We start from the raw sequence: 24,773 nt of genomic DNA on the forward strand, positions 1-24,773 counted from the left end.
TATAGCAACGAATAAGGATAAAAATAATAATGAGAATGATTGGTATTATGAAACAAATATTTATCTTGACTATTTTTTCATATGTTTTTATGTTTTTTACTTTGTTTAACATAAATTATGTTATGTACCTCACAACTCACAGTATATTTTATAAAACTAAGTATAGATTATCATCTAAGAAAATGAAATGAAATTATTATTCAAGAGTGAGTAAAAAAACGAAGCGTGCCAAAATCGCCAAATTCGAATTCGTTATCATGCCAACCGCAAACAGTAGAGACTACTTAAAAATTCCTCAACGTATCGCTTTATCAATGGATAAAATATTAACATTATAAAAGTCAAGGTTATCCCTAACATCATTAAATATACCCACATAAAACATTAACTATACTCAATTATGACTGGTTGACCTGGTACTAATAAATTACATAAAAATATTAGACTACCAATACAATACGCTTTTTAAACCCGATAGTTATATATAAACTAAAATAGATAACATATTATAATATATCTATTATAGTAGTAGGGTGGGACTATTTAAATAAGAAAAAAAAAATGATTTAATTTTTTGAGTGTAAATTGGAAATTGTTATTGGTTGCCTAACAAAGAACAGCCGTAGTATAGGCTTCTGTTCTCTCGATATCCAACAAAACTATGCACGAATATTCGTTAAATTCGTAAAATTGATGGTCATGGTGGCGAATCACGGAAATTGCCCTGCACCCGCCGAATTTATTCAAAACGGTCCGAATTTGTCATTCGTAATTCCGAACATTTGAGTTAGATAGTAGTAAATTACTGAGTGAAATAAGCGAGTTGAATGTAGATATAGATCTCTACTGAGTTGACGAGTTGGCGAGTTCATTCAAATTACATAATAGTTCATATAAATCACTTAAAACTTGCGAGCGAAACATGTTGAGTCAGTTCGCGAGCTTTAAATAAGACATTTCATGCTTGAGTTCAATCTCGTTGATCTCGCGAGATCTCGTCGATTTTTCGGCCGAGATCAATCTCGCTTAAAATGACCGAGATCTCGTACAAAAGAGATCTCGCGAGAACGAGATTGCATTCCCTACTCACGATGGTTTTCGCTGATATACAATAATGCATTGATTTCGGACGCCTCGAACGGCACGAGTATCAGATGTAGTGCGAAAAGCTTTTCCTTCGTATTTTTTCGGAAACGTTCATATTTTTCATACTAGTTCAGATAGTGTCAGTAAGTCTTGTACTGAGACTGACTGAAATAGCATGACACCTTCATACGTTTCCGTAAACATAAGAAGGAAATTATTTTCGTACTACATCTGTAACTGACGCTAAGAAGAGATATAGATATTTTTGTAACAATCTGTAAAAAGCTTGACATAAAATTTTGACTCACGTACCGGCAGTCGCGAGTTATCCTGGCTTGTATAGACGCAGAATGTCAGTCGTGCAGAAATGGGTAGGCCCCACGACGAATCGAGTGACAGCAATTAAAATTAAAAAATTAAGACTCACGTGTGTGGAAGTGAATGCGGCGAGGCGGGAGCAGCGAACGCAGGCTGAGCCAATAATCTCAGTTGCAACAGCCCCATATTGGAGCTATCTCTTGGCTTATATAGCCGCACTTGCACAGTCGTGCAGACGATGGGTCTCGCGACTACGAGGCGGATGAAAGTCATGCCGGCGGTGTTCTGGGGAGGCCCAAGAGGGGCTAGCGTGCCGCCGCAGCCGGCTTCAACTGCCACGGCGCCTGGGCATGCTGTGGAAGATCATTTCGTTAATACCGATGCGGGCGTCATGTAGTTAATTCAACGCTAAATTAAATGAACTCCCATGTTATTAGATGTAAGAAAAGCAAGTAGCACTGAGAAATCGTTGGTATGGATAACCGGGATGGCTGTAAACAAATTTTGGGGTCACTTTGATGGCGTTCATGTATAGTTACTACAGTGTATATACCTGTTAATCTGTTGAACTAAATTTTCGAAGTCGCCTTTGCGTTGTAAAGCCACTCCATTTTCCGTTAAGGGGCACCAATTTCAAGGCAAGAATTATGATCAAAAGTCATAGAAATGCCTGGGTTGCGCCGCGTATGGCCGTTGCCGTGTGATCGCGAGTGGCGAATTAAGCCACCAATACGACCACGCAGCAGCACTCATGATTACGTCACAAACATAAGTCCGTCAAAACCATCGAGAAAGTCACTATACTTACTTGCTAGGCTTGTGAGATGTGGATGGAGCTGAAGCTCATGCAGTTGAGCAGCGTACGGCAGTTGAAGTGTGAGTGCCAAAGAAGAATCGTCAGCGCTGAAGAAGTGGTAGGACCACGCTGCGGCGCGGACGCGGCGAGCGGCACAAGAGCCGCCTGCATGCGCGGCGCCGCCGCCGCTGAGAAGGACATCAGCGGCCTGTGCTGTTGGGTTCCCGCAGGACACAGTACCTGGGAGAACAAGAAAAACGATAAATAGGCGGATCTACACAGAACGAGCCACGTCTCGAAGAATTTGTTACCAGCTCCGTCTGTGGAGAAGTAGCTTAAATATGTAAATGGCAGAACGTTGCCGAAGAAAGTCTGTGATTCTTCTGCTCCAGAGAAGCAGTGCACCCAGAGCGAGGTTACGATGTTTTGTATTCACCGAATATATTGAAAATCACATCCGTGCATAAATCTGTTTGTGTCGACGTACGAGCAAAGCGAGCGGAAATCATATATTATGTTACCGATAAAATAATATAGAAATCTTGCAGTTCACAAATTTTTCTTACATAAAGGCGCGATGTTGATAAGCCCATTTGTCGTCTCCAACACCGGTAGTTGATTCTTCTTATTCCCATTATTAGATGACGTGGACATATTGATAAGTTGCGGTGGTAACTTCAGGTAGTTCATTAGTGATGACACGAGTCCCTGGTTAGCGCTGGGGCCCGCTTGGTGGCACTGAGTTAGTTTCTCGACGGCTAGCTCTAGCCCTCCGGCTTCTATGAAGGCGTTTAGGGCTTCGGGCTTGTCGAGCAGTCGGATTATTAGTTGCTGCATTGCTTGGGATAGGTGGACAACTTCTTCTTTTCCTGAAACAAGTTTAAAGTCGATATAGGAGTCATGTTCTTGGTTTTCAGGGACAATAAAGAAGTTTGGAGATGAGGAGGCAGACCAACATTTTACCGCCAGGTGCAGGTAATGCGTTATTCTAACCAACTGCTGACGCAGTCATATGTCATAATATCACATAAATTTTCCTTTTTTTCCGGGTTTGCACATGCTGTTCACCTTGCTGTTGCGTCTACAATGGTTGCAGTCTTGGTGGCATCTAACCTTTGGCTGTGCCCTCTACTTTCACGATTTGTCAAATCATTGTGGTAATCACTTCTTGGGTTTCCAGATGTGCAAAACATGTGATGTGTGTAGGTAGTTATATAACACTCACTAAAAACATGCCACAAAGTACATTTTATCTGGTTTTATCTCACTCGAAAAACACGAGTGATAGAGATGCAATATTCCCTTGTCAATTTTGTTTTCATATAGGTCATAATTAAACTGCAATTTACTCACTCAGGAAGTCCATTAAGCTGGGCAGCATGGCGGCAGGATTGGAAGCCACGCTGGCCATGTGCGCGACCAGCCAGAACACCTCCTCCTTCAACGACGCGTATTCGCCGGAAGGCTCAGAGTTCATGCCTGCCAACACAAATAATAACTTAGTTCCGCCCTCTCCTAGGTGGTTAACCTTTAAAAATAATAAAGACGACGCAAGAACTCGCATGCGATTTGTTACACCCAAATATTTCACGTTCGATCAAATCGTATTGCAATTTACATGCGAGATCTTGTACTGCCAAAATCAGTCTTTAGGCATTTACGATAATCTTTATTCATTTTGATTCTTAGGCTAGGTTTGTTATAATATGATTATAAAAGTAAAATACAAAACCACATACAAAACAATACAAAATATATAAAAACATTATAAAAAAAACCTTGCGCCAGCATCTTGGTTAAACAACCGTCGGACTATCCGCGCCGTGTCCAAGATCACCGCCTTCTGCATCTGACCCATGATCCATCGGCAGTCTCTCGAGATGTTGGTCGAGACTCTTCGCTATGAGCCGTTGCTGAAACGACTATCGGGACAATGATCGTCGAATCAACATCCCATGGCGGTAATGTTGCCGATCTAGGTACTTACTGGACTTGTCCTTCTCGGCTTTCACGAGATTCTCGGCTTTCACGAGAATTATTATTATAGACTAAATATTAAAAAGTTACCTGAATTGAGCACTGTCGTGTTCATGCCGTCGCAAATGGATAAGGTCCTGTAGAACCTCTGCATGATTGCGTGGTGTTGCAGCACTGTCAACAAGTTGGGGAAACATTACAAATGTATGGTTTACATTTATGACTCAAATGCGGTTTTAACACATTCACTACCAGCCAAAAAATGGCTCAGAAGCTTTAATTTATAATTTACAGTGCAGACTATACCTACATGCCTTCCTCTACAATCACTCTATCTATTAAAAAAAACCGCATCAAAATCCGTGAAATTGCATGGAGAAATGGTCGCACGGGTACTAGCGACCTACATGTAAACCTTCTCTACAATCACTCTATCTATTAAAAAAAACCGCATCAAAATCGAATGAATCACGAGTGCCTACTAGGCGGGTTCTGGTGTCGAACGTGTAATAATCTTGTTCAGTACCTGCCAGAAATTGTCAGATAAGGATGTTCAAAGTATTTTCTCAGACACAGTATGTGATTTTTTGTGAAACACTTTCGAATTTTGTGATACTTTCAGTAGCATATTATTATTTTTTAAGAACAAACCTGTATCAGCGACGCAAGGTGCTCTCGGCGCTTGCTGTTTCCTCTCGTCCTCGAGATTGGTAGTATCCTGCGCTTGCTGTTTGCTTTCGTCAGTTTGTGACTGGGAGGAGCCCTCGCCACTGCTGGAGCTGCCGCTGCCTCCGGCCACGCCTGGACTCGAGGCAGACTGCAACAGAAAAAATAATTATATATATCTGGTTTGGTTTTCGAACCTCAATTGCGCCTTTTTTGCTTGATTTTGATCGGTTGTCGGCACAACATATCAGTCTACTAAGCGGTGACTGCTCCAATGCAACTTCCTTATTTAGGAATGTAAACATATGCAAGCAACTTTAGTGTATACTGTTGAAATGTCATATCGGCCAGACGGACTTCCGAACTTCCGCCTTATTTTCGCACACGACCTAATGAAATATGCTGTACGGGATTCGAACATTATTTATTTAAAAATTCTAACGTTTGTGGCTCCGGATAGGGTACGGACTTAGTAGTTTTTAGGAACTCCGGATAGAAATATGCTGGATTCGGCATGTCAGTGGAGCCAGTGAAGTAAGTAACGTTGGTTAATGACAAACCGTGTTGGGCTGTGAGGCGGCAGAGTGCGCGGACGCGTGCAGCAGCTTCCTGCAGTAGTGCAGCAGCTGCTGGAGCACGGCGCGGCGCAGCGGCGCGCGGCGCACGGCGGTGGCGCCGCCGCCGCCCAGCACGTCGGCCAGTGGCGGTGTCAGTGGAGCCAGTGAAGTAATGACATACCGTGTTGGGCTGTGAGGCGGCGGGCTGCGCGGACGCGTGCAGCAGCTTCCTGCAGTAGTGCAGCAGCTGCTGGAGCACGGCGCGGCGCAGCGGCGCGCGGCGCACGGCGGTGGCGCCGCCGCCGCCCAGCACGTCGGCCAGTGGCGGTGTCAGTGGAGCCAGTGAAGTAATGACATACCGTGTTGGGCTGTGAGGCGGCGGGCTGCGCGGACGCGTGCAGCAGCTTCCTGCAGTAGTGCAGCAGCTGCTGGAGCACGGCGCGGCGCAGCGGCGCGCGGCGCACGGCGGTGGCGCCGCCGCCGCCCAGCACGTCGGCCAGTGGCGGTGTCAGTGGAGCCAGTGAAGTAATGACATACCGTGTTGGGCTGTGAGGCGGCGGGCTGCGCGGACGCGTGCAGCAGCTTCCTGCAGTAGTGCAGCAGCTGCTGGAGCACGGCGCGGCGCAGCGGCGCGCGGCGCACGGCGGTGGCGCCGCCGCCGCCCAGCACGTCGGCCAGTGGCGGTGTCAGTGGAGCCAGTGAAGTAATGACATACCGTGTTGGGCTGTGAGGCGGCGGGCTGCGCGGACGCGTGCAGCAGCTTCCTGCAGTAGTGCAGCAGCTGCTGGAGCACGGCGCGGCGCAGCGGCGCGCGGCGCACGGCGGTGGCGCCGCCGCCGCCCAGCACGTCGGCCAGTGGCGGTGTCAGTGGAGCCAGTGAAGTAATGACATACCGTGTTGGGCTGTGAGGCGGCGGGCTGCGCGGACGCGTGCAGCAGCTTCCTGCAGTAGTGCAGCAGCTGCTGGAGCACGGCGCGGCGCAGCGGCGCGCGGCGCACGGCGGTGGCGCCGCCGCCGCCCAGCACGTCGGCCAGTGGCGGTGTCAGTGGAGCCAGTGAAGTAATGACATACCGTGTTGGGCTGTGAGGCGGCGGGCTGCGCGGACGCGTGCAGCAGCTTCCTGCAGTAGTGCAGCAGCTGCTGGAGCACGGCGCGGCGCAGCGGCGCGCGGCGCACGGCGGTGGCGCCGCCGCCGCCCAGCACGTCGGCCAGTGGCGGTGTCAGTGGAGCCAGTGAAGTAATGACATACCGTGTTGGGCTGTGAGGCGGCGGGCTGCGCGGACGCGTGCAGCAGCTTCCTGCAGTAGTGCAGCAGCTGCTGGAGCACGGCGCGGCGCAGCGGCGCGCGGCGCACGGCGGTGGCGCCGCCGCCGCCCAGCACGTCGGCCAGTGGCGGTGTCAGTGGAGCCAGTGAAGTAATGACATACCGTGTTGGGCTGTGAGGCGGCGGGCTGCGCGGACGCGTGCAGCAGCTTCCTGCAGTAGTGCAGCAGCTGCTGGAGCACGGCGCGGCGCAGCGGCGCGCGGCGCACGGCGGTGGCGCCGCCGCCGCCCAGCACGTCGGCCAGTGGCGGTGTCAGTGGAGCCAGTGAAGTAATGACATACCGTGTTGGGCTGTGAGGCGGCGGGCTGCGCGGACGCGTGCAGCAGCTTCCTGCAGTAGTGCAGCAGCTGCTGGAGCACGGCGCGGCGCAGCGGCGCGCGGCGCACGGCGGTGGCGCCGCCGCCGCCCAGCACGTCGGCCAGTGGCGGTGTCAGTGGAGCCAGTGAAGTAATGACATACCGTGTTGGGCTGTGAGGCGGCGGGCTGCGCGGACGCGTGCAGCAGCTTCCTGCAGTAGTGCAGCAGCTGCTGGAGCACGGCGCGGCGCAGCGGCGCGCGGCGCACGGCGGTGGCGCCGCCGCCGCCCAGCACGTCGGCCAGTGGCGGTGTCAGTGGAGCCAGTGAAGTAATGACATACCGTGTTGGGCTGTGAGGCGGCGGGCTGCGCGGACGCGTGCAGCAGCTTCCTGCAGTAGTGCAGCAGCTGCTGGAGCACGGCGCGGCGCAGCGGCGCGCGGCGCACGGCGGTGGCGCCGCCGCCGCCCAGCACGTCGGCCAGTGGCGGTGTCAGTGGAGCCAGTGAAGTAATGACATACCGTGTTGGGCTGTGAGGCGGCGGGCTGCGCGGACGCGTGCAGCAGCTTCCTGCAGTAGTGCAGCAGCTGCTGGAGCACGGCGCGGCGCAGCGGCGCGCGGCGCACGGCGGTGGCGCCGCCGCCGCCCAGCACGTCGGCCAGTGGCGGTGTCAGTGGAGCCAGTGAAGTAATGACATACCGTGTTGGGCTGTGAGGCGGCGGGCTGCGCGGACGCGTGCAGCAGCTTCCTGCAGTAGTGCAGCAGCTGCTGGAGCACGGCGCGGCGCAGCGGCGCGCGGCGCACGGCGGTGGCGCCGCCGCCGCCCAGCACGTCGGCCAGTGGCGGTGTCAGTGGAGCCAGTGAAGTAATGACATACCGTGTTGGGCTGTGAGGCGGCGGGCTGCGCGGACGCGTGCAGCAGCTTCCTGCAGTAGTGCAGCAGCTGCTGGAGCACGGCGCGGCGCAGCGGCGCGCGGCGCACGGCGGTGGCGCCGCCGCCGCCCAGCACGTCGGCCAGTGGCGGTGTCAGTGGAGCCAGTGAAGTAATGACATACCGTGTTGGGCTGTGAGGCGGCGGGCTGCGCGGACGCGTGCAGCAGCTTCCTGCAGTAGTGCAGCAGCTGCTGGAGCACGGCGCGGCGCAGCGGCGCGCGGCGCACGGCGGTGGCGCCGCCGCCGCCCAGCACGTCGGCCAGTGGCGGTGTCAGTGGAGCCAGTGAAGTAATGACATACCGTGTTGGGCTGTGAGGCGGCGGGCTGCGCGGACGCGTGCAGCAGCTTCCTGCAGTAGTGCAGCAGCTGCTGGAGCACGGCGCGGCGCAGCGGCGCGCGGCGCACGGCGGTGGCGCCGCCGCCGCCCAGCACGTCGGCCAGTGGCGGTGTCAGTGGAGCCAGTGAAGTAATGACATACCGTGTTGGGCTGTGAGGCGGCGGGCTGCGCGGACGCGTGCAGCAGCTTCCTGCAGTAGTGCAGCAGCTGCTGGAGCACGGCGCGGCGCAGCGGCGCGCGGCGCACGGCGGTGGCGCCGCCGCCGCCCAGCACGTCGGCCAGTGGCGGTGTCAGTGGAGCCAGTGAAGTAATGACATACCGTGTTGGGCTGTGAGGCGGCGGGCTGCGCGGACGCGTGCAGCAGCTTCCTGCAGTAGTGCAGCAGCTGCTGGAGCACGGCGCGGCGCAGCGGCGCGCGGCGCACGGCGGTGGCGCCGCCGCCGCCCAGCACGTCGGCCAGTGGCGGTGTCAGTGGAGCCAGTGAAGTAATGACATACCGTGTTGGGCTGTGAGGCGGCGGGCTGCGCGGACGCGTGCAGCAGCTTCCTGCAGTAGTGCAGCAGCTGCTGGAGCACGGCGCGGCGCAGCGGCGCGCGGCGCACGGCGGTGGCGCCGCCGCCGCCCAGCACGTCGGCCAGTGGCGGTGTCAGTGGAGCCAGTGAAGTAATGACATACCGTGTTGGGCTGTGAGGCGGCGGGCTGCGCGGACGCGTGCAGCAGCTTCCTGCAGTAGTGCAGCAGCTGCTGGAGCACGGCGCGGCGCAGCGGCGCGCGGCGCACGGCGGTGGCGCCGCCGCCGCCCAGCACGTCGGCCAGTGGCGGTGTCAGTGGAGCCAGTGAAGTAATGACATACCGTGTTGGGCTGTGAGGCGGCGGGCTGCGCGGACGCGTGCAGCAGCTTCCTGCAGAGCCCCGACAGCCGCGCCTCCGACCCCGCCTCGCCGCGCCCGCCGCCCGTCTCGCGCACCCAGCCCAGGGAGTGGTGAGCTGCACGACACATTACATACATTATACTTATTTCTTTTACAAGGGGGCAAAGTTTTCGTTTAACCGCACGTGCCAATATTGACACCCGAGCGAGCGAGATTCAAAAAGTGGAATCTTGAGCGTTGCGAGGGTATCGAGGGCACGCAGGTTAAACAAACATTGCCACCGAGTGAAACACAAAATTTGTCACCACACCAACACTATGAAAATACGAACTGTAAAATATCAAAATAAATAAAATATTTCAATTTATTTAACGTTTATGATTCAAAATCATCATTTATACGTGAATTCCAACACCCAGCTTTAGACATCAAGTTAAAATTTGTGTGAAATTATTTTAAACTCTTGTGAATAAAATGCAATTTTACTGTCGGAGCCGGTAGCTCTCAGGGGCCTTCCATTGGGCGAAACGGTGGGCATATCACACACACAAGTCCAGTAAATGTTTATGCAATAAATTATGTAACGAATATTACTAAATCACAACGACAGTTAATTAAGTTCCAAATCACAAAGAAATCACACCAAGTCAATCAAAGCTTTAACATCACTAAGTTATCAGAAACGGAAACGAATCCGTGGGTCAAGATCTGTTTTCGAATAGCAAAGAAAGCCTTTATCAGTTGGTGTGGTGAAATTTTTTTTTTACATTTAAAGTGGCAATAGATTGATAAGCAATGTTCGATCGCTATTATTATAGCAGTTAGTAACGATAATCAGAACAGTTAACGCGTACGCACAAGAGTCGATGTTACTGAACACTTTCAACATCGAGCGAGCCACCCTCGGTTGCGTAGCCTGGCGATCACAGGCGGCAGAAGATAGGTCGCGTCGCCACACGGCACGAGAAAGCACGACTCATCATTAGATACTCACCGACAGCATCGAACAGTTTGACCGCGTGCGCCGCGTGCCTCGGGCTAAGCACTTGTAGCATCGGGTGAGCTACTCTCAGTAACGTCGCTTGTAGGTCGTAGGCAGCGGTGGGTGGGGCGTCACGACGCCATACGGCGCAGACGCAGCGCAGCGCGGCCAGCGCGCCGGCGGCTCCGCGCGGGCAAACCACGCGGGAGAGGACGGCGTGCAGCGCCGCCGCCGCACCCGCGCCGGCGCCGATGTGTGCACCACCCTGTACATAAAAGTACAATGTGTTACACAACATGATACTGAACGGTAAAATCGGCTACCCTGTAAGTCAACATTAATTATCAAACTAAAGAACTTTTTATTTGAACTTCTCGAAGGCACAAAATCATTCTGTGTACTTCTTTTAATTACATCACGGTTACCGCGAAATATAGAAAACTCAATTACAATTACTGCAAATAAAATATTAATCTAATATTAAATACTCACGTTATTCATGATTTAATTTTTTTTCTATGAGTCTCTAGCACAGAATTAGATTTAGATAGAAGAAACAAGTTCATCTATTTGTATGGCGGCCGAGCGTGTCAAATTTTGTACTGAACTTGATACTTGCCTGTGATTTTAAATATGTCTCAGGCCCTTGAGTGTTCATAATTTTTGTGTTGTTGCAATTAAATATCACGTAACGAGGCATATTTAATGTTTTTGTTGACTTCAACTTACAAAAATCGACGCCCGAAAGCTGCAAGCTGCGATTAGAGGCGGACAACTCAGTGGATTTCACTGAGTTCATTTGACACGCTAAGTAGATACGTTTGCCTGATCTATGGTATATATGACATCTGTGGTCTCTAGTGTCTCTACTTCATGATCAAACTCAGATTTTTAAATCATGTTAGAGGGATGTATTGTACTCACAAGATAAGGTTCAGCGGTAGCCACAGCTCCGTCTGTGGTCACATTGGTGGTGATGAATTTCACTATAGCTGGTACGAAATGCTCGCACTCGTGGATAACACGGCCCATGGTCTGGTTGCTGCCTTCCGTCTAAACAAGATATTGAACAAATAATATTAGTAATAACTTCAGTATTTAATACAAAACCAACTATTTTAAAAAGCCAATATCATTTTTATTACAATGTATGTTTTTAACTTACTTGTAACGGCAAGGATGCGATCCACGCTAAAGCCTGCATTGACAGCACCCAACATCTCAGAGAAATGTTTTCCAATCTGAAATATGGAACAAAGTGTAAACTTTTATACAAGGTATCCGAATTGGCGCGGTCGGTAGGATCCCTGACATAATTATGTGCAATAAATTGACATTAGACAATATTGCGTGAGATGAAATAGGGTCTACCACAAATTTGTACTTCGGTTGAAGTACAGAATTCCTCCATTAGGAAGGCAAAAGATCGGCCTGAGTGGAGAGCACTGCAACCTACAGCGACTTATGGTGGTCACGACCCGCAGTCATGAGGTTTCGACGAAGAAGAAGAAGAGACTTCGGTTGAAGAGTAGGTAATTATATATGTACAGTGATAGAAAAATGTGTTGACCTAAGAAAGGGGTAGGACTAAGAAGCGGCGTTGGCTGGACGTCGTGACAGTGGACATGCAAGAGAACAATCTCACACCTCAGGATGTGAAGACCGGGCAAAGTGGAGAAGATTGAGCAGGAAAGCGGACCCTGGGAAAGGACGCTAGGCCGGGAAAACGCTAGGTTGAAGAATAAGATAGAAAAAGGCGCTCTCAGTATGTGTACTTCATTTATGGCTGTGAGATATGCTGTCGCCAAACACTACCCCTATTTTTGGTTGGTCTGTCAGCTGCTCCGCAACCGCTATCTCAGCGTCGACCACAGTGGAGTGTACCCTGGTACCTACTGCGTGAGCGATAATAGCAGCGCGTTGACGGTGTCAGACGCGAGGCGGATGCGCGGCGTGTCGGCCGGCACGCAAAGCGTGTTGAGCGACCACGCGCCGCCACTGCCCCAGACGGAGCCGTTGAGGGTTAACCATAGTGAGACTACGTTTTCCAGGAATGTGCAGTCCATCTGAAAACATATAAAATAATGTAGAAAACAGCAATGAGCAATTTATATATATTTGTTATTTATTGACTTCAGATTTCAGTTGTTAATTCAAAAGATTTTGGGAACTATCTGAAATTTGCATGATTGTTTGCACTAGTGGGCACGGACCTGGTGTGCACCAGGGGCCCATTTCTCGAAGCTACAAGTTACAAGAGGTAGTCAATGTGTATGACAAGTTAGAAAGAGACTTCCGCTAGTAAATTGTAACTTGTAGCTTTGAGGAAGAGGCTCCTGGTTTACCGAGAGGCAGTCCAACTGGCAGGGTCGCCATATAATGTGCGGAGTTAGGTGTTGTAAATAATACGATGGATCTCTGTCGAATAATGAATGAATCGTATTATTATTATGAATGGGCTTACTCTTGACTACAGACTAGCCAAAGGCAAAATGTGGCCTACGATGGAGTGAGTTCACCCAGAAGATGCCTGTTCACCCTATATTTGTAGATTCTTCGTTTAATGTATAGTAGCAGTCTACGTGTGTGATATTTAGGTTGACCTTTAGCTATTGGTTTAATACAGGTATTACACAAATATTTAACCAATCAGATTATGGCTAATTTGGGTCGAGTATTTAGTGATAAATAAACAAGCTACTTCACGCCTACACTGCACATCGTTTTAAGTGGTGGTGTGGCGGGTGTCATACTCGTAGGTGTGATCGGACACTGACCTGGTAGTGGAACTCGAGCGCGAGATGCCGGAAGACGTCGTAGAGCGTGTGGTGCAGCGGCGGGTGCGGGTGCGGGCGCGGCGGGTGGTGGGGGAGCGGGTCCTGGCGCGCGGCGTGCACGGGCGGCGCGCGCACGGCGGCGGCCAGCGCGGCGCCGCCCGCCAGCAGCACGCGCCGCGCCAGCGCCTCGCCCGCCAGCCCGTCGCCCAGCCCGCCGCCCAGCCCGCTCTCCAGCCGCGCGTCCATGCAGCACGAGATGTTGCTGCGAGATAAACGTACACCCTCAAACATACGAACACCGTACATTTACATATAGATTGAGTCGATTGGCCAAAAATGTGTCCACGTTAGAGGGTAAAGTTGGGCCCGGTGTCCCTCTCGCACTTATTGCCACTGTCAAAATCATTTGAATGACGTCATCACTGTCATAATTTGGGGATACTAGTCAATATTCAAAGTTACTACCGAATCTACTAATATCCAATTTAAGAGTTTTTTTTAAATATGCAACTCTTTGGTTTAATGACTTACTAATTCGTTCGACTGGATATAATACAAAAATAATTTAAGAAGTTTATAAACTTAGGAAACGCTTTTCGCACAACATCTGTAATCTCTTTAACACTGGTCACACGTCCAACTTTGACCCTCTCATGTGGATACGTGTTTGCTACTCTGACACGAACGCCTTTCTAGCCTGGCCCAAAAAAGTGTAAGCTCAGTCCCTATTAAAAGTCTATGATGGAGACAAAAATAATGTCCCGTCTAAAGGCTTGGAAAACAATTCATACCCGCCAGCAATCATTCGATCACATCGATGTTGGTTTTCAGCACAAATAAAAAGTGACGTTCGGAAAACTGTAAGTTCGCCCGACGTGAAAGTGTTTATATTTTATAGAGTTAGCATATGTTTAATATTCATGGCAGACATGGAATGTGTGACGCCTCCTTAAGACTTTGTCATACCGAACACAAACTGAATGCAATTATGGTCGCGCGATAAATGATAAAACATCAGGCCGTCCCTATCGCACTATTTGTAAGTGCGATAGGGACGGTCGCAGCTGAATCCCTAACCAGACGGCCGTGCTGGTTAGGGATTCATAAATAAAACTCGATCAAACGTATCTATAGGCTACTTGACCCTTTTTTAAAGTGTGTCTTATATGATTAAGTACAATTAACCGAAATAAAATATTACCATATTTTATCATGACTTATAAAACAGCAAACAATATTTTTTAAATATACTTTTAAGTAATCAGGCGAAAACAACACAGTCATGTTAATCTATAGAGTAACTGTGCATCAGGTCATTCTACTCGAAAACAACATTTTCTGACTTTTTAAGTATGAAGGCATAAAGTTCAATATGTCAGAGATTGTTTTGACATGCAGTAAGGTTTGAATTCGATGACGTCACCACATCGCTGACAGCGTTTTCGGTGGCCAAAATAAATAAAAAATTACACACATTTTTTATCGAAAATACGTAGTCATCATACACTTTTAATACCCAAACTCTGTAAATATTGTTTTCATCACACTCGCACACTAAATGTGCTATTGCACGCAGGCGGAGCGTAAGTTATAGAAAAATCGTTCGCCCTAGGGAGTTAAGAAATTTCTGGTACTGTATTGAACTCTTTTTTACCTTTTTGCATATTTGTTATAATGCAAGTGTGATGAAAAACATTGTATGTAACTCGGGAAGTATGAATATTACTAACGAGAGTAAGTAAAATCGCTCCGGCAAGCCGTCGCGATTTAACTTACTCTCGTTAGTAATATTCAACTTCCTCCCGTTGTTGCACAATGTACTATTATTTATGTCAAATACTACAAAAGACAATCATTTATTGTCCCAAATTCGATATGAGTCTAGTAGCCTACTGCACGCTATTATCAGACAACGCGTAATTTTAAACCATATCGTAACGAATACACATTGATATTAGATTATAGACGCCTGTAGCAATCATCTTTAGCGGTCAATGACTAAACTCACCTAGTGTTATTGTCCGGAGCCGGCTTACTTCGTGTTTCCTTCCTCATCGCCTCTCTGAATTCCTGTTCCAGCTGATTCTCCGACTCTGAATCATCTGATTCTACTACTTGAGGTAATTGGTCCATGTCTATGCTTTTTATTGAATCTGTAATAAAACAGGGATTGAAGTTATGTCCAGCCATACAGTGACTGAAAAAAATTACCGTGATTGCGTCATTTCGATATGCATCGGCATTTATGGGACACAAAAATATTTTTTCTGCATTCTGCAGTTTTCTTACTGATATTCAAATAAAAAAACAGGCTATAATTGTGTAAAAAACTATGCATTAATCAAATTTGTTCAGTTAAATAAAACTTACTTGGTGAAGACAAACTGGGGGATTTGATTATTTGTTTAGGTTTCATGGCGCCGAATGGTTCAGTTTTAGTTTTTGGCAGACCAAAACTATCCGCCAACACGTCTGAAAATAACAGATTTTGTTTAATAAATCCTACATTGAATACTAAAACCATAAAGACATATGTTTATACATGATGATTATTATGACCTTGCCGTATACTGTCACTTATCGTAGGGCTCGAATTCATTCATTCATTTGCGCGGCGTGATGGCACTTGTGCGCCTTGCTGCCGGTGGCGACGGTGATGGGAACTGCGTTTGCGGATCTCCAGTCAACCAGGCGCTTTCTCTCTTCCACCTTGTAAAAACGTTATCATTCACCATTCATTCCATTCACACCTAACTGCGACGGTTACACCGTGGTGGTACTTCGTGGAGGCAACTGTAGTAGTCCGCTGCGGATCTCCACGCGGTATTGGGCGGCGTCTCGAACCTCCATCAGGCGCCCTCTCTCCACCTCATTCGTGCGTCATCATTCACCATTCATTTCATTCACACCTACCTGCTACAGTGACGCCGTGGTGGTACTTCCGCGGCGCCTTGCCGCCGGTCGTAGGAACTGCGTTGCGAATCTCCACGCGGTCTTGGGCAGCGTCTCGAACTTCCATCAGGCGCCATGTTTCTTCTACCTCGTTTGTGGGGCTCGAGCAGGCTGAGCCATTTTCGTATTCTACTAGGTCCTGTCACATAAATTACTTGTGTTACATACGAGTGATGGCAAACCATGGAAGTATTGAAGGTCGGTTTCCGTGGCATAAATTGGTAACATTAGGCATTCTTTGGCCAATTATTTTTTACAGACGAACAAAATTGATTTTAAAATGTTTTAGATTAGCAGTAGCATTATTAGTCACTACATAGTATAAAACAAAGTCGCTTTCTCTGTCCCTATGTCCCTATGTATGCTTAAATCTTTAAAACTACGCAACGAATTTTGATGCGGTTTTTTTAATAGAGTGATTGTAGAGGAAGGTTTTTACATGTAGGTATAGTACCCGTGCGAAGCCGGGGCGGGGCGGGGCGGGGGGCGTACTATAGTACGATGGAGTTTATTTATGCTACTACCTATCTTTGCCTGGATATCTTTTCGGTCATACACTCTACTCGAGTGATTAATCGCCACGCTCCATACTTCCCTTACTCGCCAATAATCAATAAAACAGGAAGCGGTGGGTGTGACGAGAAGCGCGGTGTCTACCTACAGTCTGATCAAAAAGAGTAGAAATTAAAAAGTGGCAACATCCTAGTGTCGTCCCGTTTTCACACACATATTGTTTTGAAAGGGATCACACTACTACTCTTTTTGGTTAGACTATATGCCACTCATGTATGCCAGTATGTCTCCAGGGTATAATCGTAGAGTAGTTTACCTGCAGTAGCGTGGTGAGCGCGTGCCTGGGCCAGGGCGGCAGCGTGACAGCGAGCCGCGCGAGCCCCAGCACGCACGACGGCTCTAGCACCGCACCGCCGCACAGCGCGCACAGTCGCCCGACCACCTGCAACAATACTATATCAGTAAACAAACGCTGAGGCCATCTCGCCCAGATCAGGTGAATGTGACTCACATACAGAAATGGTTAGTTCCGGTGTATGGCGAGTAGGGTCCAAAAAAAAATGTTTTTTATAGTTTGAGCTCCACATGGTTATTTCTACACGAAAACTTATTAAAATCATTGCAACCAATTTTGAGAACAAACAGACTTTATTTAGAGGTCGCTCAAAATAATGCAATAATGCCATACTGAAATGTATGAAATGAATTTGACTAAAGAAAAAATCTTACATGGAGGTATTTTAATGGTTTAATTATATTTTTCCCTATTTCATTAGAGCTAAATAAAACATGAACCGGGCAGTTTGCAATGTTTTAATTATTTCGGTTTTTATTTTATTATAGGAGATATCCAATTTTAAATGTATCTTGAGCGACCTGTAAATAATGAGCAAATGGGTTAAAATTTGGTACATAAACTACTAATTCATAATAGAACAAAGGGAACCATGTGGAGAAAGGATTAGTCATATTTATTTTACTTCCATAAAATGCGGACTACCCTAATGGCGGGCCCACACAGCAGGGCGATTTTTGAATCTCGCATACGGGATTTTGTCACTAAAATACCGGTTGAAAACGGTGACTTGCTTATTATTTTCAGTGTCAATTTTCTGAATTCGAACGCGTGAGACTCAAAAATCGGCCCGCTGGAATACACTCCTCTCACCTTGGCGCAGAGCAGCAGCGTGTCCGCGGAGCCGGCGCTGTCCATGGCCAGCATGTGCTGCACGAGCGCCTGGGCCAGCAGCGCACAGAGCGCCGGCGACACCACGGTGTGCTTGACGCGCGGCGCCGCGCTGGACGACTCGCCTTCGGAGTTGCTGCGCTTACCAACCATCGCCATGCGCGCTTTTAGATTGAATCGGACGCGCTGAAAATGAAATGATTATTTATTGAATTGCTTTAAGCGCGCGATTGTATAAATGGCATAGACACTACGTGAAATGTCAAGCGCATTTGCTGCACAGCCATTTTGCTACGCTTGCCAACCATCGCCATGCGCGCTTTTAGATTGAAGCGGACGCGCTGAAATCAAATTAAGATTAGTATTTGAAGCGCTTTATGCGCGCCGTTGTTTACTAGTTCTCTCTTCTTCTTCCTCCTACCCTTATCCCACGTTAACCATAAAATTATAAAAAGTCATGTTCCTGAGAAGCTGTTGACTCCGTTAAACTTTCATTTATTTATTTTTTTATGGGATAGGAGGCAAACGAGCAGACAGGGCGCCTGATGGTAAGCGATCACTGCCGCCCATGGACACCCGAAACACCAGAAGTTTTGGAGGTGCGTTGCCGGCCTTTGAGATGGATGTACGCTCTTTTCTTGAAGGTTTGTTTTTTGTTTCATATCGCAGTGTTTTTAAGTTCAAGCAATAATATTCACCTGTTGCTCCTCCAACATCTGTATGCCGCGCCTGGCGGCCTCAAACTCCTGCATTTGATGCAGGAGCTTCTTGTGCAGTTTCCGGCGATGCAGCTTGCATTCAGCGGCTCGCGGCGAAGGCGCGGGTTCAGCGCCAGTCGCCCCTGGCCGCCCGCCTGTTACCCATTCCCAGCGGCTGTAAATGATAATGTAATTAATTTTTTCTACTTGTCGACTGTAATCTGTCAATTAGGACACCACAGACTAAACAAGTGCTAACTTTTCAGTGTTGGATACTCTATGGCAGTTCCGACTCAACTATAATAACCTCATTATAGTTGACTTTAGTTAACTGTAATAATTTCAAAAATAGAACTTCATACAATTTCTATACTAATTTGCGATACCTGGCAAATTTTTCTGCATCTGAAACACATTTTTTTTATCTGTCGCGTTATCGGCCAATCAGAGACGGTTATTACAAACAATTGGTTGCTAGGTAATTCGATGTTGATACAACGGTGAACGACGCTATTAACATTAATTTTAACTTGCATGAATGATATTTCCGTCCATTGATGATGAAGATGATGACTCGTAGAAAAAGTATTGTATACAATAGTGATATAATTAAGCTTTTCACTCTCGTGCCGTACTATTAGGCCACTCAGCAAGCTTCGTGGCCTAAACATGGTACTCGACTGAAAAGCTTTGTATTATATCACGATTGTATAAAATACTATTGATACACTATTGTCTAGTGAGATTTGATTATAGATTGAGTCTAGTTCTGGTCTGGTTCTATTAAGTGGCAAACAACCTGCTTTTCTAAAGATGAATGAAGATTAGTCTGAAAGTTTGCTGCTATCGGGCAAGGATTATTACCGTTACACCGCCCTCCGGGTTCGAATGACTCATGTCCCCATCATGTCATACATGTTCTCTAACGTCATGGCTTAGGGCTTAACTGTAGCTACATACGAGGGTGACACTGAAAGTTTTTAGAACTGGCCACTTGTAAAGAATATAATTAAAAATTAAGTTTACGTTTTAGAAATATAACTTTTTGCCAATATAATAGTTGTATGCATTTCATTCATTTATCATTTGTTTTACAATTTGGCAACAAAATCAAAATTGTATGTTTCACTTCAGTATGTATTTCACGAGAGAAAATTTTCGTACCATGATTTTCAATGACTTCGATGTCATTTAAGTCAACAAAAGGTTTATAATAGACTTCGTTTGGCCTTTCACAATGATCAGCGTGAAGGACTGCATTTTACGGCGATGACTGAAGCGCTGCTACCAGCATATTCCGACCAAGTTGGTCGGTGCAGGTGATGCAGCGATGTACGAACACTATTTTAAAAAGATTTAAGCTTTGATTTTCTAAGAACTTTCAGTTTGGCCCTCGTAGTAAACGCTTGTCTCGAACATTGCTTTTCTAAACAAACCCCTCACTCGTGTTCCTTTTACAGCTTACCTGGCATGCTTGTTGGACACGGCGGGCTGACTGTCCAGGGCAGCCGCTAGCGCGGTCAGCACGGCAGCAGTAACCGCGGGCTGCGGCCGCGGTGCGCGCAACAGCGCTAAGGCCCGAGCGGCCAAGGCGGCCGCCACACCGCCTTCTGGGTCCGAGTGCGCGAAGAGAGACTTGCGCGCCATGTACATGATGAGCACCAGACATCTGAGGGAATGATACGAATGTTATTATACTGTTTACCGACCTACAAACAACGGCAAACAAATATTTAGGATTCTATAAAATAAATCGACGACCAGTCTGGCCTAGCGCGTAACCCTGAATGCTAAGCCGCAGTCCCGGGTTCGAATCCCGGTAAGGGCATTTATTTGTGTGATGAGCACAGATATCTGTTCCTGAGTCATGGATGTTTTCTATGTATATAAGTATGTATTTATCTATACATATAAGTATGTAATGTATGTCGTCGCTTAGCACCCATAGTACAAGCTTTGCTTTGGTGCTAGGTTGATCTGTGTAAGGTGTCCCCAATATAAAAAAAAAAACATATTACAAAGTATAGGTACAGGACAGATTTTCACGAAACATCGTAGCAGCATATTCAGAAATATGTATATATATTAAAACATTTTTACACCTAGTAAAACATTTTTTCCACTTTTAATTTTACCACTTTGTCGGCGTGATTGATATACAAATTGGTACCAAATTTCAGCTTTCTAGTGCTAATGGTCACAGATTATCCGCGGACGGACGAACGGACAGACATGGCGAAACTATAGTTGACTAAGGAACCCTAAAAAAGATGCAAACATTTTATAAATAGACTCCAACCCGGTTTTACTATCCGCCACAGGAAAGTAGTACTGTAGAGAGCCTAGTTCTTCTTATCGATTGATCATAATAAAGAATCTAATACTCATAAAACTTATCAATTGACATTATAATGACTATAAGTGTTTAAAACTTTGTCTTTGTCGAGTTATAATCAAATAAATATCATTCTTAAGTAACTTTATCATATTTTTAATATTGATAAAAATCCACATGGATGATACGGAAGATAAGATAATGAAATAAGGTACAGGAGGGAGGGGGGAGGGAGAGAGGGGGGGGGGGGTCAATTTCGACTGGCGAATAATTTAAATAATTACATTTGTAAGTGAACAATTGAACATTAAATTAATTTTGAACTTTTTTTGCCGTACGTTTCGCCTGAAATACAGGGGCTATCGTAGTTCGATCAAATGTATACCATCGCTAATTTTAAGTATTTGTCGGATGTAATGTAAATATGCAATACTTGTTTTTAATAAAAAAATATGTTTATGTTTTTTGTTTCTCCTGAACACACGTCGTACCTATATCGGTACGTCGTCATTTAATAATGTTAAAATTGTAGAACTCGGCAAAATTCGATTAGTAAAATCGCTAGTCGAAATTGTCTCCCTGTACTTTATTTATAATCATAACACAGCTCCTGCCCATATGAATGATTCCGCTGACTGACACAGTCCTGAGTTGCTACGGCAACGTAGTGCTTGTGTTACTTTCGGCAAAAACAACATCCATACTAATATTATAAATGGGAAAGTGTGTGCGTCTGTTTGTTTGTTTGTCCGTCTTTCACGGCAAAACGGAGCGACGAAGTGACGTGATTTTTTAAATGGAGATAGTTGAAGGGATGGAGAGTGACATAGTTTACTTTTTGTCTCTTTTTAATCCCTCGCTGTATAATATACTAATACAATTGGTTAATGACAGTCATGGTAGTGACTACGAAAAACAAAGTAAATATTTATGTTAATCATACATCATATATGATGACTTGCTTGTTACTACCCATTGATACGCTTTTTTTATCGAGATCGTAATGACTTCACAGGCTACTTTACCGGTTTAAACATGACACAGCAATTTAAGTAGTTGATTACACCGAAGGCCATGACTGATAAAAATAGCATCTGTAGACATACAATCATAAGTCAAACAATATTTCGTTCATGATGACGATGATATTATTTTGAACGACAAAGGCCATGACTTGATAGATAACGATGTATAAATGTACGAGTTACGTCCACTAGCTCATCATTCACAGACATGAGTTTCTCCGGTAAAGCGGTGCTAGTGACGGGCGCGAGCTCCGGTATCGGGGCAGCTGTAGTGTGTGTATCGTCTATGTGTCTTGCCTATTATATAAAAGCATATGTAACCTACTATTAAGAGTAATTAAACACATTTACTCCGGAATGTGGTTTGCTAGTCCGGGCGCGAGCTCCGGTATCGGGGCAGCCACCGCCATCCTGTTCTCAAGAAGGAGCCAGCGTGGCCATTGTTGGCAGAAATGAAACTAAACTCAACAACGTTGAGCAGAAGTGCGCGCAAGCAGGAGCAAAACCCCTCGTTATTAAAGCAGACGTTGCTAATGAAAAAGGAAGCCAGCACCATCGTCAAGAAAACAGTCGATCACTTCGGGAAGCTAGACGTTTTAGTGAACAACGCTGGATTTGCAAGACAAAGTTCTGTTGCTGATTCAAATTTTTTACAAATTTACGACGAAGTGATGAGTACAAATGTGCGCTCAATCGTTCAGCTGACCAGTCTTGCTGCGCCGTTTCTTACGGCGACTAAAGGGAATATAGTCAATGTGTCAAGTACGGTAGCAAAGAAACCTTATCAGGGTGTTGCGGCGTACTGCGTGTCGAAAGCAGCCGTGGACCACTTCACTCGCTGCGCGGCCTTAGACCTGGCGGCGTCGGGCGTGAGAGTCAACAGCGTCAACCCTGGCCCGGTAAAGACGGACTTTATGCAGAACGCTAAAATGGCGACGCCTGAAACTGTGGATGCTACATATGAACATTTCAAGACAATGACGGCTTTGAACAGAGTGGGGCAGTCGGAGGAAATCGCTGATCTTATCGCGTTTTTGGCCAGCGATAAAGCGAGGAGCATTACGGGATCTACTTACGTCTCTGACAATGGCCAACTGTTGAAGTGAATATTGAATGTAAATCGTGATAAGCTAAAATTATATTGTAAGTACCTAATTTTTTTCTATGTCTGTGTTTGAGTTGCATTATGTTACCCTATCTTACTTTCCTAGGCTCCTTATCTCGCGCACCGGAGAAACTTAACGGATAGCAGAAAATGCCGTCGTAAGTGTGTCGATGAAATGCGAGGCTCTTCAATCTTGTCGGCTACACAGCCGGACCAGTAAAGTGGCTAGGACAGAGGCGTCTCGACCGACCCTAATCCTTTAATAGATAAAGATGTACAGTCACGGACTTTAATCGTTGGTCCACTTCTAGCTCATTTTATACTGGAACGTCATAGCTATGCTTAACAGTGAGATATCCAGTATAAAATGAGCTAGAACCACTTCTAGCCACCACAATTAAAGTCCGTGACCGTACTATAATACTTGATGCGTCACGCACCTGTCTAGCACCGCCAGCGCGGAAAACGCAGTAGTAAGTTTATCGGCTAAGTGTGAGCCCCACCAATCTTGACCACCACATAGCCTGGCCAGTAAAACGACCATGGCAGGCGCATGCCGAATGTTCCTACTCCTATGATATACAATATGTTAATTATTAGACATTACGTACCTGTCTAGGGCTGCTGGCGGAGCGTCGGCAGCGGAAAACGCAGTAGTAAGCGTATCGGCCAAGTGTGTACCCCACCAGTCTTGACCACCACATAGTCTGGCCAGCAAAGTGGCTAAGGCAGCCGCTCCTCGCCCGCCCCACTCCCATAGTAAGCCGGATACCACTTGACACCATTCCAGGCTCACTTCTTGGTGTTGCTGGAAGAAAAAGAAAAATCAATACCCATCTCGGGATTCTCAATACTTTTGAAGTACTTATAGAATACAAAACTTTAGAATCAATCTCAAAACAGCAGAGCAGTGTTTGTTCGCATGCAAGGCATTAAAATCTATGTTACCTCTAGCAGGCTGGTAATGTCTAATCTGGCAGGAAACTCGTTGACGAACAAACAGTATGCAATGGCTTTAGTTAGATTAATTTACATTGCCACTAGTGGAATTGAATTGACATACCTACATCATTCTAGTTTTTTTTTCATTTCTAATGAGTTACATTTCACTGAGTTTATCCAACGAGAATCGATTTTTGACATCATACGACTAACTTTCATAAAAAGAACTTACCACATTATCGACTTGGAAGAAGAAATACAGCAGCGTATCAACAATGTTCTCGCTAATAACTCTCAGTTTATCCGTGGACGCTCTCTCCAGCAACGCCTCCGGTGTGACTTGCCCCTTATTAATCTGATCTAGAACACTCTCATTAAACTCCGAGTTGTTCTGTAGCCGTTTGACGATGTTTGTGCACGTGTGTAGTTGCTGCTGTAGTTCTATGCACTCCTGGTAGGCGGTGAGGACTTTCGGGTCGGATTCGTTGGGTAGGTTCAGGTACGCCATCATGTGGGCTGCGTTGCCGTTGTATAGTTCCAAGTAGGGGTTCAGGAGGTCCATTAGTTTGCCGGTTGCTAGCCTGTTGAGAGAAAAAATGAGTAAATATTTGTGAGTTTTGTGATGTTTTAGGCAATACACTGAATACACAGGCACAGGTCAAAAGAGAACAAACTGTTAAAATTCGCTGGTCGACGTGAACTCACGTCACGACACTAATGTTTAAATAAATAAATAAATATTATAGGACATTCTTACACAGATTGACTGAGGCCCACGGTAAGCTCAAGAAGGCCTGTGTTGTGGGTTCTCAGACAACGATATATATAATATATAAATACTTATATTCATAGAAAATATTCATGACTCGGGAGCAAGTATCTGTGCTCATCACACAAATAAATGCCCTTACCGCGATTCGAACCCGGGACCGCGGCGCAGCAGGCAGGGTCACTACCGACTGCGCCAGACCGGTCGGTCGTGTTTGCGGGGGTTGTTTCAGAGAAACATACTTCATTACAACAATAGATAAAACATTGTGTCTGTAGGACCAATATAGCGCCGGTTAGGTTTCTTGAAATTAATTAGAGCTTATTTAG

At 46.9% G+C, this 24,773-nt stretch overlaps 1 protein-coding gene across 1 annotated transcript in view; it reads right to left on the reverse strand.

Annotated features, from left to right (window-relative positions):
• Positions 1 to 24,773, reverse strand: part of LOC125232708 (baculoviral IAP repeat-containing protein 6) — a 97,917-nt gene that overhangs the window by 36,880 nt on the left and 36,264 nt on the right. Inside the window, 29 exon segments of the mRNA XM_048138466.1 lie at positions 1,514 to 1,757; positions 2,213 to 2,440; positions 2,767 to 3,069; positions 3,554 to 3,679; positions 4,268 to 4,351; positions 4,829 to 4,994; positions 5,582 to 5,869; positions 5,938 to 6,164; positions 6,294 to 6,698; positions 6,782 to 7,054; positions 7,184 to 7,588; positions 7,718 to 8,122; positions 8,252 to 8,656; positions 8,786 to 9,105; positions 9,197 to 9,275; positions 10,155 to 10,407; positions 11,067 to 11,195; positions 11,308 to 11,383; positions 12,039 to 12,208; positions 12,920 to 13,181; positions 14,928 to 15,072; positions 15,290 to 15,391; positions 15,833 to 16,010; positions 16,701 to 16,826; positions 17,553 to 17,756; positions 18,269 to 18,443; positions 19,734 to 19,937; positions 23,345 to 23,541; positions 23,908 to 24,256. Of these exon segments, the coding sequence (XP_047994423.1) occupies positions 1,514 to 1,757; positions 2,213 to 2,440; positions 2,767 to 3,069; positions 3,554 to 3,679; positions 4,268 to 4,351; positions 4,829 to 4,994; positions 5,582 to 5,869; positions 5,938 to 6,164; positions 6,294 to 6,698; positions 6,782 to 7,054; positions 7,184 to 7,588; positions 7,718 to 8,122; positions 8,252 to 8,656; positions 8,786 to 9,105; positions 9,197 to 9,275; positions 10,155 to 10,407; positions 11,067 to 11,195; positions 11,308 to 11,383; positions 12,039 to 12,208; positions 12,920 to 13,181; positions 14,928 to 15,072; positions 15,290 to 15,391; positions 15,833 to 16,010; positions 16,701 to 16,826; positions 17,553 to 17,756; positions 18,269 to 18,443; positions 19,734 to 19,937; positions 23,345 to 23,541; positions 23,908 to 24,256 (6,528 nt within the window).

This window comes from Leguminivora glycinivorella, chromosome 13 (genome assembly GCF_023078275.1).
Source record: "Leguminivora glycinivorella isolate SPB_JAAS2020 chromosome 13, LegGlyc_1.1, whole genome shotgun sequence".
Classification (NCBI taxonomy): Eukaryota; Metazoa; Arthropoda; class Insecta; order Lepidoptera; family Tortricidae; genus Leguminivora; species Leguminivora glycinivorella.